General features: G+C 55.9%; 3 protein-coding genes across 5 annotated transcripts; 1 reads left to right on the forward strand and 2 right to left on the reverse strand.

Moving 5' to 3' along the window:
* Positions 1-110: 110 nt before the first annotated feature.
* On the reverse strand, positions 111-3,937 carry NME6 (NME/NM23 nucleoside diphosphate kinase 6). Of its 3 annotated transcripts, none has more exons than XM_039704543.1 (6): positions 3,841-3,937; positions 3,725-3,764; positions 3,276-3,436; positions 2,896-3,053; positions 1,221-1,276; positions 111-217 (listed from the first exon to the last, which is right to left on the reverse strand). In XM_039704543.1, exons 2-6 carry the CDS (start codon positions 3,730-3,732, stop codon positions 127-129), a joined length of 474 nt encoding a protein of 157 aa, XP_039560477.1. In that variant the 5' UTR covers positions 3,733-3,764; positions 3,841-3,937; the 3' UTR covers positions 111-126. The 3 variants fall into 3 exon arrangements, with proteins under 3 accessions (XP_039560477.1, XP_039560479.1, XP_039560478.1); XM_039704545.1 differs by lacking the exon at positions 111-217 and adding an exon at positions 917-1,107; XM_039704544.1 differs by lacking the exons at positions 111-217; positions 1,221-1,276 and adding an exon at positions 1,665-1,888.
* A 168-nt stretch (positions 3,938-4,105) lies between these two features.
* Positions 4,106-8,400, forward strand: LOC120500101 (rab-like protein 2A). Its single transcript, XM_039704539.1, has 8 exons — positions 4,106-4,285; positions 4,377-4,406; positions 4,501-4,580; positions 5,811-5,890; positions 6,536-6,647; positions 7,262-7,359; positions 7,605-7,688; positions 7,960-8,400. Exons 1-8 carry the CDS (start codon positions 4,140-4,142, stop codon positions 8,038-8,040), a joined length of 711 nt encoding a protein of 236 aa, XP_039560473.1. The 5' UTR covers positions 4,106-4,139; the 3' UTR covers positions 8,041-8,400.
* A 783-nt stretch (positions 8,401-9,183) lies between these two features.
* Positions 9,184-10,059, reverse strand: LOC120500113 (acrosin-like). Its single transcript, XM_039704566.1, has 2 exons — positions 9,910-10,059; positions 9,184-9,768 (listed from the first exon to the last, which is right to left on the reverse strand). Exons 1-2 carry the CDS (start codon positions 10,057-10,059, stop codon positions 9,358-9,360), a joined length of 561 nt encoding a protein of 186 aa, XP_039560500.1. The 3' UTR covers positions 9,184-9,357.
* Positions 10,060-14,927: the final 4,868 nt, after the last annotated feature.

Here is a 14,927-nt window from a genome sequence, read left to right on the forward strand (position 1 = left end):
CATGGAGGTGCACTGCTGACTCAGGGGTGGCTCATGGCCATCAGTGTCTCTGGTCCCTCACACCAGTGTTGTCAGATGGAAACATCCTTGCCCAGGTGCAGGACATGGCATTTTCCTCTAGAAACTTCATGAAATTCCCATGGGCCCATTTCTCCCTGAAGAGACCAGCCCAGGGAGGGACGACACCAGAGCAGGCACACACCTGAGGGACTGCAGCCTGAGTGTGCCATGAGTGAGTAAACAAGAAGGAAAGAGGAAGAAACAAGTAGAAAAGCAAAGCCTAGCCCAGCCCCAGCCCTCTGTGCTGTGTCACCTCCCTCAGGGACTAGGAGAGACTAGGCAGAACCTGCAGGGAAAGAGGGGAGAAAAGATGCTGGACTGAAGCTGAACCTGGGAAAGTAGAGGAAAGGTGTTTCCCCAGGTGTTTCTTCAGTCATTACCTTGGGTCTTCCTCGGTACATGAATCAGTAACTAGAAGTTTATGTTACAGCAATAAATAAAGTGAAGTTCCTCAGGCTGAGAGGGTTCTGCCCGTGGTGGCAGAGACTGAGGCCAGGCCTGGGCTGGGATCAGCACTGATTGCCCTCTGAAGCCTTTCCTTCCCTTCTCCCCAGGCCAAACCGTGTTCTCCCCTCCAGTGCTGACACAAGCCTGCTCCATTCTTCCAAGAGCAGACCAAGTTTAGGCTCCAACTCACACGTCCCTCTGAGATGCCCTGTCCCAGCTCCACACCTGAAGTGTCCCTGCAGGTGCCTGGGCTGGACCTTGTGCCCCAGGCAGTGCTGGGGCACCTGGGGCAAAAGCTGCTGCAGACACACAGCCGTGACCAGCCCTGTGCACAGACCCCACAGGTGGGCCAGGCACCTGCAGCTTCCAGGAAAAAACCTGTACTGAGGTGCCACATTGTCTCGGTTTGAGACCAACTGGGAGACTGATTTACTGCTGCAACACACACCCATCAGCACGGAATGGCCTGGGCTGGGAGGGACCATTCAGCTCATCCAGCTCCATGCCCCTGCCATGAACAGGGATGTCACCCACTGCTCCAGGCTGCTCCAGGCCCATCCAACTCAGCCCAGGAAACTGCCAGGGATGGGGCAAGCACCACTAGAAAAGCAAAAAATCACTTACTGGGTATTTACAAGGAAAAGAAAAAGAAAATGGGAAAAAACCCAAAACAAACAAACCCACTTTGATAAGAGCCCTCAAAGCAGAGTTACCTGTGACATTCTGTAAGACTTCCTTGGAGAGCAAAAATCAGTTTTGACACTGTCTCCTGCAAGAAACACCATGTGCTTCAGCCTCAGGTCTCTGAAAGTCTGCTGGACAGCTTTAGATTCACACAATAAATCCTCTGTCTGGGGCAATGGGCTGCCCAGTCCGAGCACCTGTGCTCAGGTACAGCCTCAGGGCCAGGGCAATGTCAAGGTGCCACCCAGCAGGTATCTGAACCACGGTGGCTGTAAGGCAGTGTCACTGTGACAATCCTGCTGCCAGAGTTCTCTGCATTGGCAATGTTCAGAAGGGCCCTTTTCCCAAGTGTAACCATTGCAAGTGAGTAGAAAAAAGACCAAAACTTCAAAAATGGCAAGTGTGAGCCAGGAATTATCAGTTAATGATATTCCCAAGGAATATCCAAAAAGGAAAGCACAACATAAAAGAAGAAAGGTGAAAAACAGTAAAGTTTAATAGTTAAAAACACAAAGATCTGAGCAAAACCTCCAGGAATCAATAAAATAACTGACAAAATATCAATAAAGTATCAACAGCACTGGGGACAGCAGCTCTCAGAGCTGTGTGAAGACACACAGGATCCTGAGCAGATCCACTCTGGACACTGCTGAGGACAGGGACAGCAGTGATGTCCTGCAGATCCCTGGATCTGTACCTGGAACAGAACAAGGACCATTTGATCCCAGACAGGAGGAGGGAACACAAACACGGGTGAGTCCAGGCAGTGCTTTCCACCACAGAGTCAGTCAGTCAGTCACTACCCAACACCTCACGGGGTTCTGGAAGCACCTGCAGAGTCCCTGCCTTGGCTCTGCTGAATCTCGGCTCAGCTTTCCTGCCCCAAGCACAGCACACCTTCCCCAGCCCAGGCATTTGGGACTGCCCAAAGGAAATTCCAACAGGGCACTGTAACTAAAATGGCAGCACTGCAAGGAGCCCATAGGGAGACAGCATAAATGGACTGAAACCCTGTCCTGGAACACATCTCACACGGCATCACAGAGAGAAACACCATTCAGCCACCAGGACCTGGCTCTGTACCTCCCAACTGAGCCCTCCTGCACCACCCTGTCATTATTCCACCATGTATCTGGGTAATTTAATGGCCTTGTTCATCCCATTTCCCAAGGACACAGAACTGCCCCAGCACCCAGGCGGGCCCTGGACACTGAGGGCTCCAAGTGCTCTCATATGCAGAGCTACTGGCAAAGCTCCTCATTTCCCAGCCCAGCTGCAGGTGAGCAAGGACAGGACTGTTCATCTTGCCCTGCTGATGTCTTTCTTCATGTTCTTCTTCCTTCTTTTCTCCCTAAGGCACTGTGGGAACAGCCAGCTGAGACTTCCCAGCAGCAACCCAGGACAATCCCATCTGGAACAAGCAACCCATCCTTCACCTGGCCCTTGACCAACTCACCTGCCCTGTTCACACCCAAACAAACTCAGGGGGCCAGTGAGCTGCATGGCCAGACTGTCAGCATGAGCACTGCAGGGGGAACTCCTACAGTACCCCAGCATCCTGTTACACCAATAATCTGATCCCAGGCAGCACAACGCTGCTCTCCCCCTCCCACGCTCCCTGAAAGGCAGCACAGCTCTGCGTCTGCTGCCCAGAGGAGTGCCCACAGCGGCTGCCAGGCCAGCCAAGCAGGCCCTGCCCGGTACCTGTGCTGGCTGTGCCCCGAGCACGCGGTGCACGCGCTCCTGGGCGCTGTAGAACAGCTGCCCCCGCCGCAGCCGCGGCTCCTCCTGCTCGTACCAGCGCTGCTCGTCAAACTCGGGGAAGAAAAAGGCAATTTCTCTGCTGGCTGAGGCAGCCGAGTCTGAAAAAAAGAGAGGCAAAGAATGACAGAGAGATGCCAGTCTGCCACCACAAACACGTGCTGGACTCCAAAGGTGCCTGGCTAGGCTGCACCTGGCCAGGTGTGCGTGGGGTCTGCAGAATGGAACAAATCACTCACTTGGAGCCCCAGAACTAAAGCAAAGGCGGACAAAGCACCATCACTCCTGCCTCCCCAAGAACTATCCAAGAATGCTAGGCCTACCTGAGCCATGGGTCGTATTCCTGGTGTCTGTAAGGCCATAGGCACCTCGGATGGAGTCTGGGTCGCTGTGTCGGGCTCGGAACACTTTAGTGGGTCCCATCAGGGATCTCCAGAGAGGGACAGCGTCCTCATGGGCCAGGATGTAAGCCCACATGGGGCCACTGCAGCAAGGGCCCAGGAACAGCAGGAGAAAAGATTACGAAGAGCTCATTACTAACAGGTTATTCGTCCTCACAAACCTGCACAGTGCAGCCGCCCTGGCCTGCCCTGGCACGGTGCCACCGCGGCACCGAGGCCACGGCGCTGGCACTGCCGGCCTACTCCAAATGATGACCGGCACACCTTCGGGGCTGCCACCCGCCAGGTATCACTGCTGCCACAGCAGGCTGCGATCCCGAGAGCCTCCCACCTCGCACGCGGGCACGGCAGCGCACAGCCGCGGCACGTACCTGGCCATGAACTCCACCAGCCGCTGGTAGAAGAAACGCCCTGCGGAGAGACACGGGCCGCGTGGGCACCGGCCCGGGGCAGCAAGCCGCCCCGCAGCCCTGAGCCCCGCTCGTACCTGCGTGCTCCCGGTAGAAGCGGCGGCTCTGCTCCGCGCCGCACCGCAGCTCCTTGGCGCGGACGATGAGGAACCGGTGACGGAGGATGGCGGCGTGCACGGCCTGCGGGAAGAGGCGGTGCTGGGGGGGTTCGTGGCGAGGCCTGCTGTGCCGTGCCGTGCCGTGCCGTGCTGTGCCCGGCCCGGCCCGGCCCGGCGCTCACCTCGCGCACCAGCGGATGCGCCACGGCGTCCGGCTTGAGCAGCGCCAGCGTCAGCTGGAGCTCGTCGCGCGGCAGCGGGCACGCGCAGGCGCTGCCATGGCGACGGCGGCGGAGCAGCAGGCGCGGGCCGCGGCGCGGGAGGAGGCCCCAGCCCCGGATGGGGCCCGCGATGAGGCCGCGGCCGGCGCCGAGGAGACGGTGAAGATCATCTGCCTGGGCGACAGCGCCGTGGGCAAGTCCAAGTGCGTGGGGCGCGGGCGGCCCGCGGGTTGTGGCGGGGGTCCCGCGGAGCCGGGCGGGCCGCGGCTGACGGGACGCGTGCTGTGTCCGCAGGCTGCTGGAGCGGTTCCTGCTCGATGGCTTGTATCCTTGGCAGCGGGGCGGCGGGCAGGCCGGCGGCGGGCGGGGTCGCGGGCCGGCGGCTGTGCCCTCGCGGTGGCTCCTTAGCGCGGCGCAGCCAGCCCCAGCAGCTCTCCACGTTCGCCCTGACGCTGTACCAGCACCGCGCCCGCGTGGGCGGCCAGGAGGTCCGCGTGGGTGAGTGGGGCCAGCCCGGGGACATGGGGTGCCGTGGCAGACGAGGGCAGATTCCCTTCGCTCTGGGTCTCGGCTACGTGTTTTGATAAACAGCAGCATGGTGATAAATCTGGTGCCCTTCTGGGACGGGGCTGCAGCATTGGTGGATGGGGCAAAGTGACTGCCATCATCCTCCTGGGCTTGCAAAGTGTGGGGCACGGTCCCCACGATGTCCTGGACTCTGAGCTGGAGAGGGTTGGTTGGATGGATCCGTGGACAGTCGGAGGATAAAGAATGGTCTGGATGGACTCTGCGTGGAGTCACTGGTCACGGCTCTTTGGGGCTGGGGCTGACACTGCTTAACATCTTTGTTGTGACACAGACAGTGAGTGCAAATGTGGTCTGGTGGGGACCTGTCTGTATTTGGGCAGTTTAAGAAAGTCACTGTCCAGTAGGTCTGACACAGAGTCCAGTCACAGTATCAGTGCAAAGGAATCCCTAAGGAAACTGGTTCATTTGGCTTCGGATACAGCACCACACTTGGGTTCAGCTGACAGGAGGTGTGACTACACTGAGATTCTTAACTGAAGCTGTGCCAATTTATACAGCAAACCAGAGCCAGATCTGAACCTACAAACCCAGTGAGAGGTGGGGGATCTCCACCTGAGCTGCACCAACAGCAAAAGGCACGGCCGTGTCCAGGTTTGCTCCATGGTGTCTGGTGTACACAGAACTTCATGGACTGGGACCTGTTTGCCTCTGGCTGACTTACCTTCAGCACTTCAGGATGATTCCTGCCCCTGGGAGAACAGAGTCAGGTGTCTGTGAGAGGAGCTGGAGCATTTCCCACAGCAGGGCCCCAGCTGACCATCACTGGGTCAGAAATCAGCAGTGCCCAGCAGCTCCTGGAGTTTTAGGTAGTTTCCCGTTGTCATCCCTAGTGACAGAGTGGCAGGCATGGCAACTGCTGTGTGCACTTCTGCCTGTCTTGGTCCTGCTGTCCCACACAACTTGTGTCACTGGTGGCTTCTCCTTTGTTGATGGCCAGTGCCAGCATAGCCCACAGCTGAGCCCAGTAAGGAAAGGTCCCAGTTTGGCACAATTTCTTAACCCTAAGGTGTTTCAGATTGGTGAGGTGAAGCTCAGTGTGTGTCTCTGAGCAGGTGGGCTGGGCTTTGCCTCCTGGGTGTGAGTTGTGGGAAAAGCAGAGCTCGGTGAGTTGTGTCATTCTGAGCTGTTTTTGTGTTCCAGACTTCTGGGACACGGCGGGCCAGGAACGCTTCCGGAGCATGCACGCCTCCTACTACCACCAGGCCCATGCCTGCATCATGGTGAGGGAGTCTCAGCTGGACCCGTGGGATTTGGGCACAGAATGGTCTCAGTGACACTTGGCCTTTGTGTTACTTTTATGGTTACACTGCCATGTGTTCCTTGTCTCTTCCAGTCACTTAAAAAACTTTCCTATATTGTTCTTTCTTCTCTCACCAGATAAACCCCCTGTAGATGGACCTGATTAGCTCTGGTCTGTCTCTCCTGGTAACCCTTTTCCTCCATCCCCTGGCTCTGCTGTCTTCTCAATGTCCTCATGTTTGCCCCTGTTGCCAGTTTTGGTGGCTCCTCTCCTGCTCAGATCTCCTGATTTGTCCTGTCGCCCTCACTTTCCACCAGTGATTTTCATTGGTGCTTTAGTTGCCAGAACAGAGGATCTGATCCTGCTTGGCACAAGCTGTTCCCTCTGTGGGTGGTAGGGACTTGCACAGGACACAGGACGGTGTAAAGGACATCCAGGGCTGTTTCCTGCTGGCTGGGTTTGGCGATACTGTCCCTTTCTCTTTCACCCTTTGTAATAATGCCCAGTTCCCTTTGTCTTGTCTTTCTGGGAACATTCTGGATTCTGTCCTTGTGTTGGTCAGAGCTGTCCTGGGTCAGTCAGCCTTGCTGGGCTGGCCCCGGGATAGGTGGTTCTCTCTTGGAAGGTGTTTGATGTGCAGCGGAAGGTCACCTACAAGAACCTGAACAGCTGGTACAAGGAGCTGAGGGAATTCCGCCCAGAAATCCCATGCATTGTAGTGGCCAACAAGATTGATGGTGAGCATGCCTTCTGCTGCCAGCTTGCCAGGGTTGTGCTGGGATTCACTCCTGTCCTTACTGAGAACCAATGTCCCTTGTCTGTTGGGTCCAGAGGATTTCCTCAGTCCCCCAGGGCTGGGTCCTGTGCTGACCTCAGCTGCTGCTTTACAGGTGCTTGTCCTGTGTCACCAGCAATTAAAAGTGCAAATTTCATCCATTTCAATTTATTCAAGCATTTTTCTTCCAGTTCTCCCCTTACCACACTGCCTATTCTATCCATCAAGACCCCAAAAGTGATTGGAATAGCACCTGGTCAAAAATAGCAGCAAAAGGAAGCAAAAGCTGTTCTGTGGCTTCCCTAGATCAGTCAGGGATGGCCTTAGTGCTCCTTCAGCCTGCACAGACTCCTCTGTGCTGACGTGTCTCAATGCACCTGCTGACAGAACTGTTCACCTGGCCCTGCAGGAGGCTGAAAGGTTCTCTCCCATGGGGAATGCCAGCCAGCCCTTCGTGATTGCCGTCACAGGGTTGTGCTCGTCCGGCTTAGCAGGGGCTGACGTGTCACACAGAAGACACCCACCTTTGGACCTCCTGCCATGTCTGACTGACCATGTCTTCTTTGTCTGCCTCAGCGGATATGAAGGTGACCCAGAGAAGCTTCAACTTTGCCCGGAAGTTCAGCTTGCCCTTTTACTTTGTGTCTGCTGCCAATGGCACCAACGTGGTGAAGGTGAGATGGGTGTTCGGCTGCTGGGCTTGGTGTCCACGAGAGCCCTTGGCAGCCCATGGGGACTGCTGTGGGCACAGAGAGCAGGAAATGGTCCATCATTTCAGCTCCATGTGAGTGGCTGGTGGCTATGGAGTGCGGCAGAAGGGGTTTTTTCCCTGGGATGTGGGAACAGTCTCCATTTGCTACAAAAACCCAGTGCCCATGTGCCCCATTCTGTGAGTGACGAGCCTTGTCCTTCCCACCAGCTCTTCAACGACGCCATCAGACTGGCTGTGGCTTACAAACAGCACTCAGGAGACTTCATGGACGAGATCCTGCGGGAGCTGGAGGTAGGGAAGGCTCTGTCCCTGCTCGGTCCTGAGTCCTGTCAGATGAGCAGTTCTGCCCTTTTCCCTTGTGGCAAAGCGGGGAAACTGCAGCACGGGAAGCTTTGCCCTCTGCTGGGCTTTGTGTGCTGCTCAGTCTGGGCTGGGAGGGGGGAAGTGGGAGCCATCACAAGAGTTCTCACTGCCCTAGGCGGAGTCTAAAAGAGCTGCCACAGCAGATACAGTTGTTGCAGTCTGTCATTTCTCAGTAGTTCCTTGTCCCGCTCCTTTCCAGAGCTTTGATCTGCAGAACACAAGCAAGGATTTGTCAGATAAAGGGAAGAGCTGCACTGAAGAGGAGCCCTCATCTGCCTAGGCCTGGACCCTGAGCCTATTTTCCCCTTGGCTCTGGACTTCTGGGGCCTGCATGGAGGACAGTGATGCTTCTCATGCCCTAGAGCTGTGGTGATGGGCAGCTGGGCCTCTTCCCTTGTGGGAGTCTGCCTGGGCAGGATCTTCATTGGCTCAGCCCTTGCTGCTGCACACTTCGCTCAGGAGAGGGATGGGAGAATCCACATGATTCTGCATGGATGGTGGCTCATTCCTACTGCTCCTTCAGGACAGAGCTGCCTGGGAGAAGTGAGCCATCCTGGACCTGCAGGAGGTATCCTGCCCAGGCGCTGTAGTGGTACCTGCTGCAGAAAGCAAACACTAAAGGATATTTTTTACAAAGCTATGAGATGGCATCCTCCCTGCGCTGCTGCTGTAAGGAGGCAGGTGGTTTAAGGCCACAGGCCAGCCAGCCTGCTCCCAGCTGAGCCAGTGCTGCCTCAGTCCACCCATGACCTCTGCTGCCCATCCCTGGGCTGCTGTCCCCATTCTGCCCCAGAACAGCCAGATCCCAGGGGCTGCTGAGCACAGGAGGTTTCTCCTTCCAGGTCTGTACAGCTGACACATGTGGGCTCACACCCAGGAGCTGGTTCTGTCCCAGCTTATTGGATGTGGCCATGGCTCTTGTCTGTGTCTCTGCACACGATGCTGCATTCCAGAGAGCTGGATACACACAAAGTCACGGAATCATGGAATGGTTTGGTTTGAAAGGCACCTTAAAGGTCACCTCATTCCACTCCCTTCCATGGACAGGGAGACTTTCCACTATCCCAGGTTGCTCCAAGTCCTGTCCAGCCTGGCCTTAGACACCTCCAGGGATCCAGGGGCAGCCACATCTTCTCTAGGCACTGTGTGCCAGGGCCTCATCACTCCCTGAGTAAAAACTCCTTCCCACCACCATCCCAATCTCCCCTCCTCTAGATTTAATCCATTCCTCCTTATCCTGTCATGGCCTGCCCATGCAAAAAGCCGCTCTCCCCCACTATTATAACCTGCTTCAGGCACGGCAAGGGGCACTGAGGTTTCCCCGGAGCCCTCTCCAGGCTGAAGAATGAATGTGAACACAGCAGATGGACACAGCAGGGACTCTGTGGGCCTGCCAGTGCACTGAGCAGGGCTGAAAACACAGTTAATGGTGAACACAGAAACTTTACTTCAACGCCTCAGTCACGTCAGCATCGCTGTGGCTGCAGCGCAGCAGCGTGGGCAGGACAGAGAAGCCTCTGGCCCCAAGGCTACCTTTGGCCCAGCAGGAACTGCCGTGATCCACTGTAGCCCTGGAGCCTGCTCATCCTGCTGCTGCTCAGGCTTTTTTGTCCTTCTGAAACTGCAGGAATTCCTGCAGCAGATTCCAAAATTGCACCAGGAACTGGTGTGGGAATGCCATGGGCAGTGACGAGCCCGAGGATGTCACTGCTGGTCTCCGGCTGTACTCAGGGGTCAAGTTGATATCTTCCTCTGCTTCCTCTGCTTCCTCTGCTTCCTCAGGCTCCTCCTCGGGGGCCGAGGTGACAACTGGCTCTGGTGCTGGACCAGCTCTTTCTGCTGGGCTCAGGCCCGTCTGGAGTAGGATCCAGTTGTAGAAGTGCTGAGTGGAGGTGTAGATCCCGGGGTGCCTGGCTCTGTCACAGCCTCTTCCCCAGCTGTTCAATCCCACCAGCCAGTAGTAGTCAGCGTCATTGTCCTTGCAGACGAGGGGACCCCCGCTGTCCCCCTGTGCCAGAAGAGATGGCTCAGGGACTGTGGGGGCTGCTGTGGGGAAGGGAGGGGCAGACTGGGGACAGGCTGTGCTGTGTGTGGGGATGAGGGGGTCCCTGCACTGCCGCGGGCTCAGGGACTTATCACAGCCTCCTACCTGGCAGGTGTCAATGCCACCCTGCGGGTACCCAGCACACAGGTTGTCAGCATGAACGGCCCCTGCATACCAAACACCCACATGGGCCGTGCCAGCAGCAGAGGCCACGGAGCCGTAGTCGAGAGCAGCAGAGCTGTGGTCAGAGGCCATGGGCCGGAGCCCGCAGGTCCCTCTGGAAGCACAAAGCCATCACTGACCTGCTCGGTGGCTGCTGCTGCTGCTCAGGCTGAAAGTCCCACCTGGTCCCTGAGCAGCAGCAGGGCCAGAGAACCCCGAGGGGCATCTTTCACCACAGTTCTGCCAGGGAAGTCCCCAGGTGTTCCTCCAGCTCCCTCCCAGAGCCTGGAACCACTGACCTGCAGGTGTCCCAGCTGCCCCACACGGGCCCGGCCAGGGCTGGCAGGATGAGCAGCCACAGAAGAGCCATCCGTGCCAGCACAGGTGGCAGAGCCAGAACAGAGGTGTCAGCTCCAGTGCGGCCACCGCCACAGCACCCACAGCCTTCGTGGTGCTCACAGTGCCCGGGCCAGGGCCGCTGTCACAGAGGGGCTGGTTCTGAGTGCTGGGCAGGGAAGGGAGGGGCAGCACAGAGTCATAGAGACATGGAATGGTCTGGGTGGAAGGGACTTTAGTGACCACCCAGTGCCATCCCTGCCATGGACAGGGACACCTTCCACTGTCCCAGGTTGCTCCAAGCCCTGTCCAGCCTGACCTTGGGCACTGCCAGGATTTCAGCCCCAGGGCCAGCCCCAGCTGCTCTGGGCACCCTGTGCCAGGGCCTGCCCGTACTCACAGTCAGAAATTCCTTCCTAAAGGAATCTAAATCTGATCTGCCCACCTTCAGCTTAAGGCCATTTTTCTTGTGTCCTATCACCACACGATCTTGTCCGAAGTACCCCTCCAGCCTTTTTCTAAGCCCCCTTTAAGTACTGGAAGAGGCACCAAAGTGTCCCTGGAACCTTCTGTTCTCCAGGCTGACCTGCCATAACTCTCTCAGCCTGTCAACCCTTCTTCCCACCCTGAATGAGTATTTTAAACATGGTGATCCTTGCTGCAAAACAGCAGCGGTCTACAAATTCACCTTCACCTTTTACATATGTTTATTTTACATATCTATTTCAGAAAGGCACCTGACTTTGATTAAATACCTCGAGAAATTGAAGTTTACATTTTTTCCTCCATAATTTCTTGAAATACTTTGTGGGAGGATGGCTGAGGGTAAAAAGATAACAGTATGAAATTATAGGGGAAATTACAGTTGCTGCTCTCTGGATGGAAGGCAGTCAGCATGCCTGATGTCCCTCACACCGCACAACCAAGAGAATCCCCTGCTGCCCATGCTATGGGATGAGACCAGGACAGGAGGGTTCTAGGCGGGGTTATGTCCAGCTCCCCATCCACCAGCACCCCCAAGTCCTTCTCACAGGGCTCCTCCATCTGCTCATTCCAAGCCTGGATGGATTCCAAAGTTTTTTCCAGGCACAGCATCTGCACTTGGTCTTGTCAAACCTCATGAGGTTCCCACAGGCCACCACTTGGGCCTGTCCAGGTCCCTCAGGGGGCAACCTGCCCCACTCAGTTTGGTGTCACCTGCAAACCTGCTGAGGATGCACTCCCTCCCTTCATCCTTGTCATTAACAAAGATATTAAATTCTTCCTGCACATCTGTCCCAGCTTCTCCCTTCCCCTTTGGGTGGGACATCACAGGGGTGTTGGACAGAGGGTGGCCAGCAGAGCAGGGGGGTGATCCTGCCCCTCTGCCCTGCCCACATGAGGCTGCTCTGAGCTCCACAACTCGGGAAAGACAAGGAGCTGCTGGAGAGGGCCAAGGAGGCCACAAAGATGATTCAGGGTCTGGAGCATGTCTGTTGATGAGGGGCGACTTCAGGAGCTTGGCTTGGTTAGTCTGGAGAAGGCTGAGAGTGGATTCCATCAATCCATACAAATATCTCAAATCACAGAATCACACAGAACCACAGAATCAATTACAGTGGAGAAGCCCTCCTAGACCATTGAGTCCAACCCTGTGCCTGGTCTCCACTTTGTCCACCAGACCAGACCACTGAGTGCTACATTCAGTTGTTCCTTGGACACCTCCAGGGACTGGAACTCCATGGGGCAGCCCCTTCCAATGCCTGACTACCTTTCCATGAAGAATTTCTTGAACTCCACCCTGAACCTCTTCTGGCATAACTTGAGGCCGCTCCCTCTTGTCCTGTCCTTTGTTCCCTGGGAGGCTGAGCCTCCCCTGGCTCCGCTCTCCTGTCAGGGAGTTCTGGAGAGTGAGAAGGTTCCCCCTGAGCCTCCTTTTCTCCAGGCTGAGCCTCTCCAGCTCCCTCTACTCCTCCTCTAGGCCCTTCCCAGCTATGTTGCCTTTTCTGGACACACTCCAGCCCCTCAATGTCCTTCTTGAACTGAGAGGCTGAGAACTGGACACAGGACTTGAGGTGTGTCTCACCAATGCCACGTTCAGGGGGACAATCACTTCTTCCCCAACAGCTCATTTTTAGGCACATAGGGACAGGCTGCTCCTGCACCTTAAAGGTTTCCTTCTTGATGTATGCCCAGCCCTCTTGGGACCCTTTGTTTTTAAGGGCTGCTTCCAAAGGGACTGTCCAAATCAGTGTCCAAACTGGCTGAAATTCACCCTCTGACAGTCTGATGTAGAGGTTTTGTTGACTCACCTTGTTACTTCACCAAGGACTGAAAACTCTTTCGTTTCATGGTCACTGTGCCCAAGATGGCTCCAACCACCACATCTTCCAGCAGCGCCTCTCAGTCTGCAAACAGCAAGTCCAGCAGGGCCCCACCCTTGGTGGGCTGCTCAGCTACTGAGTCAGAAGTTCTCTTCCACACATTCCAGGAGCCTCTCAGCCTGTCTCCTCTCCACTGTGCTGCTTCCAGCAGACATCCGGCAGGTTAAAGACCTCCAAAAAAACAAGGGCTGGCAACCACGAACCATCAGCCAGCACTTACCTCTCCATCCTGGTTGTGGGGTCTAGAACAGACTCCCACCAGGTATCTGCCTTGCCAGCCTTCCCCTTGGTTCTCACCCATGACCTGCCACTGAGCTCCAGACAGCCAAAACCCTCCCTAACGTACAGAGTCATCACACCACATCTGCTGCCTCACCTGTTCCTTCTGAAGGGCTTGGAGCCATCCACTGCAACATTCCACTCATGGAGTCATCTCATCACAGTTCCATGACAGCAGAGCTCTACATCAGAGCTTTGCTGCTGCACCATGGCCTCCAGCTCCTCCTGTGTTGCCCACACTGCTGCATTGGTGTAGATGCACTTTAGCTGTGCCATCAGTGTCTCCCCAGCACTGGCCTGCTGCCCCCAGCTTCATTTCTAGGGAGTGTGCTCTCATCCCCCTCTCCCTTCAAACCTAGTTTGAAGCCCTCTCAATGAGCCCTGCCAATTCACAGGTTGGAACCCTTTTGCCTCTTCTAGAGGTGAACCCATCTACCTTCAGCCTGGTGCTATACACACCACCTCATGTTCAAAAAACCCAAAATTCACCAATGGCACCAGTCTTTAAGCTACTTTTTGATCTCATGGGTTTTCCTGTTCATTTTGACATTCATCCCTACTACCAAAGGAATCAAGACCACCACCTCTTGTACCTTGTGCTCTTGTCCCTTCAACCAGGCAACCCAGTGCCTTGAAATAGTTTTTTGTTACCCTGGTACTTTTCTCATCAGGACAATGAGCAGTGGGCAGGAACTGGTGGGTGAATTAGAGCAGGGAGTCTCTCAGCAATGTCCCTTGCCTGGGCCTCAGGGAGACAGCAGACTGTGGGATAGGTCTGGTTGGCATACAGGTCCTCAGCCCCGTTCAGAAGTGAATCACACACAAATACCCTTCTTTCTTTTTTCTTTAATAACTGTAGCTGTGATCTGTCTGACTGACTGCACTGATCTGGGACACCCACCAAGTAGACTTTCTTCTCCACTGTCAACTATCTGACCCTCAAAATCCAGGACCTCGTATCAGTGCTGTAAGGGCACCTGGGAAGGCGAGGGAAGCCAGGAGGGGTTCTGCTACCTCCCTAAGCAGGGACCTGTTTCCATTCCCCAGCTTTTAGGTCTCCTCCTGCCTGATGGCAAGAGGGCCAGGGCTGCTCTGACTCTTGCTGAGCTTTCATGCACTGCATTTCTCTCCTGGATGGAAGGGTGCAACTCCACCAGTCTGTTTCTCCTTGGCAGTCCTTGATAATCCTCAGCCTCCCCACCTCCTCTGTAAGATCCCCCACCTGTTCACACCACATGCAGTGATGTTTCCACTGTCCTCCAGCAGCAACAGTAGGCTCAGACACTCCCTGCAGCCCGGTGCTTCTAGGGGAGCTCTGTCTGCTTCTCCCCACTCCTGCAGCTATGGCTTTTGTCAGTGTGTGAACTACTGCTGGGTCTAATCAAGTTGGACAAGTGAAAAAAACAATCCCCACCTGAGGAGAGCACACCTCAAGAGTCAGGAGGGTGGCTATGCCCTTCTACAAATGCTACTCCTTGAGCTGCTACGCCACGTCCTGCTGCTTCACGTCCCATTTGGCTGCCCCAGCCACCAGGCTCTGGGTCACCTGCACAGCCTGGAGCCATTTCGATCTCCCCTGCTCCTGGCAAAGCCCCGCTGTGTGCCTGATGGGCTGCCAGGGCTCCTGAGTCCACGTGGAGCTTTGGACTGCTGCTCACATGTCCACACTAATCCCTCACCCGAGGGGATTGCACCAATCCATACAAGTATCTGAGGGGGGATCCCACCAACCCCAGACCTCCCCAGGTTATGAGGATGGTGTCAGACCCAGCCTCATCCTGCCAGCGACAGGACGAGGAGTCAGGCCCTGAGCTCCAACAGTCCCAGCTCAGCATGAGGAACATCTTCCCTCCACCAGGGAAAGGCCAAGCCCTGGGAGAGCTGCCCAGCAGGGTGAGGGGTGTCCCTCCATGGAGACATCCTAACCCACCTGGACAAGTGTCACCTGCTCAAGGCGACCCTGCCTGGGCAGGAGCTGAGCTG

The sequence above is a fragment of the Passer montanus genome, unplaced genomic scaffold (assembly GCF_014805655.1).
Source record: "Passer montanus isolate IOZ18808 unplaced genomic scaffold, ASM1480565v1 scaffold177, whole genome shotgun sequence".
NCBI lineage: Eukaryota > Metazoa > Chordata > Aves > Passeriformes > Passeridae > Passer > Passer montanus.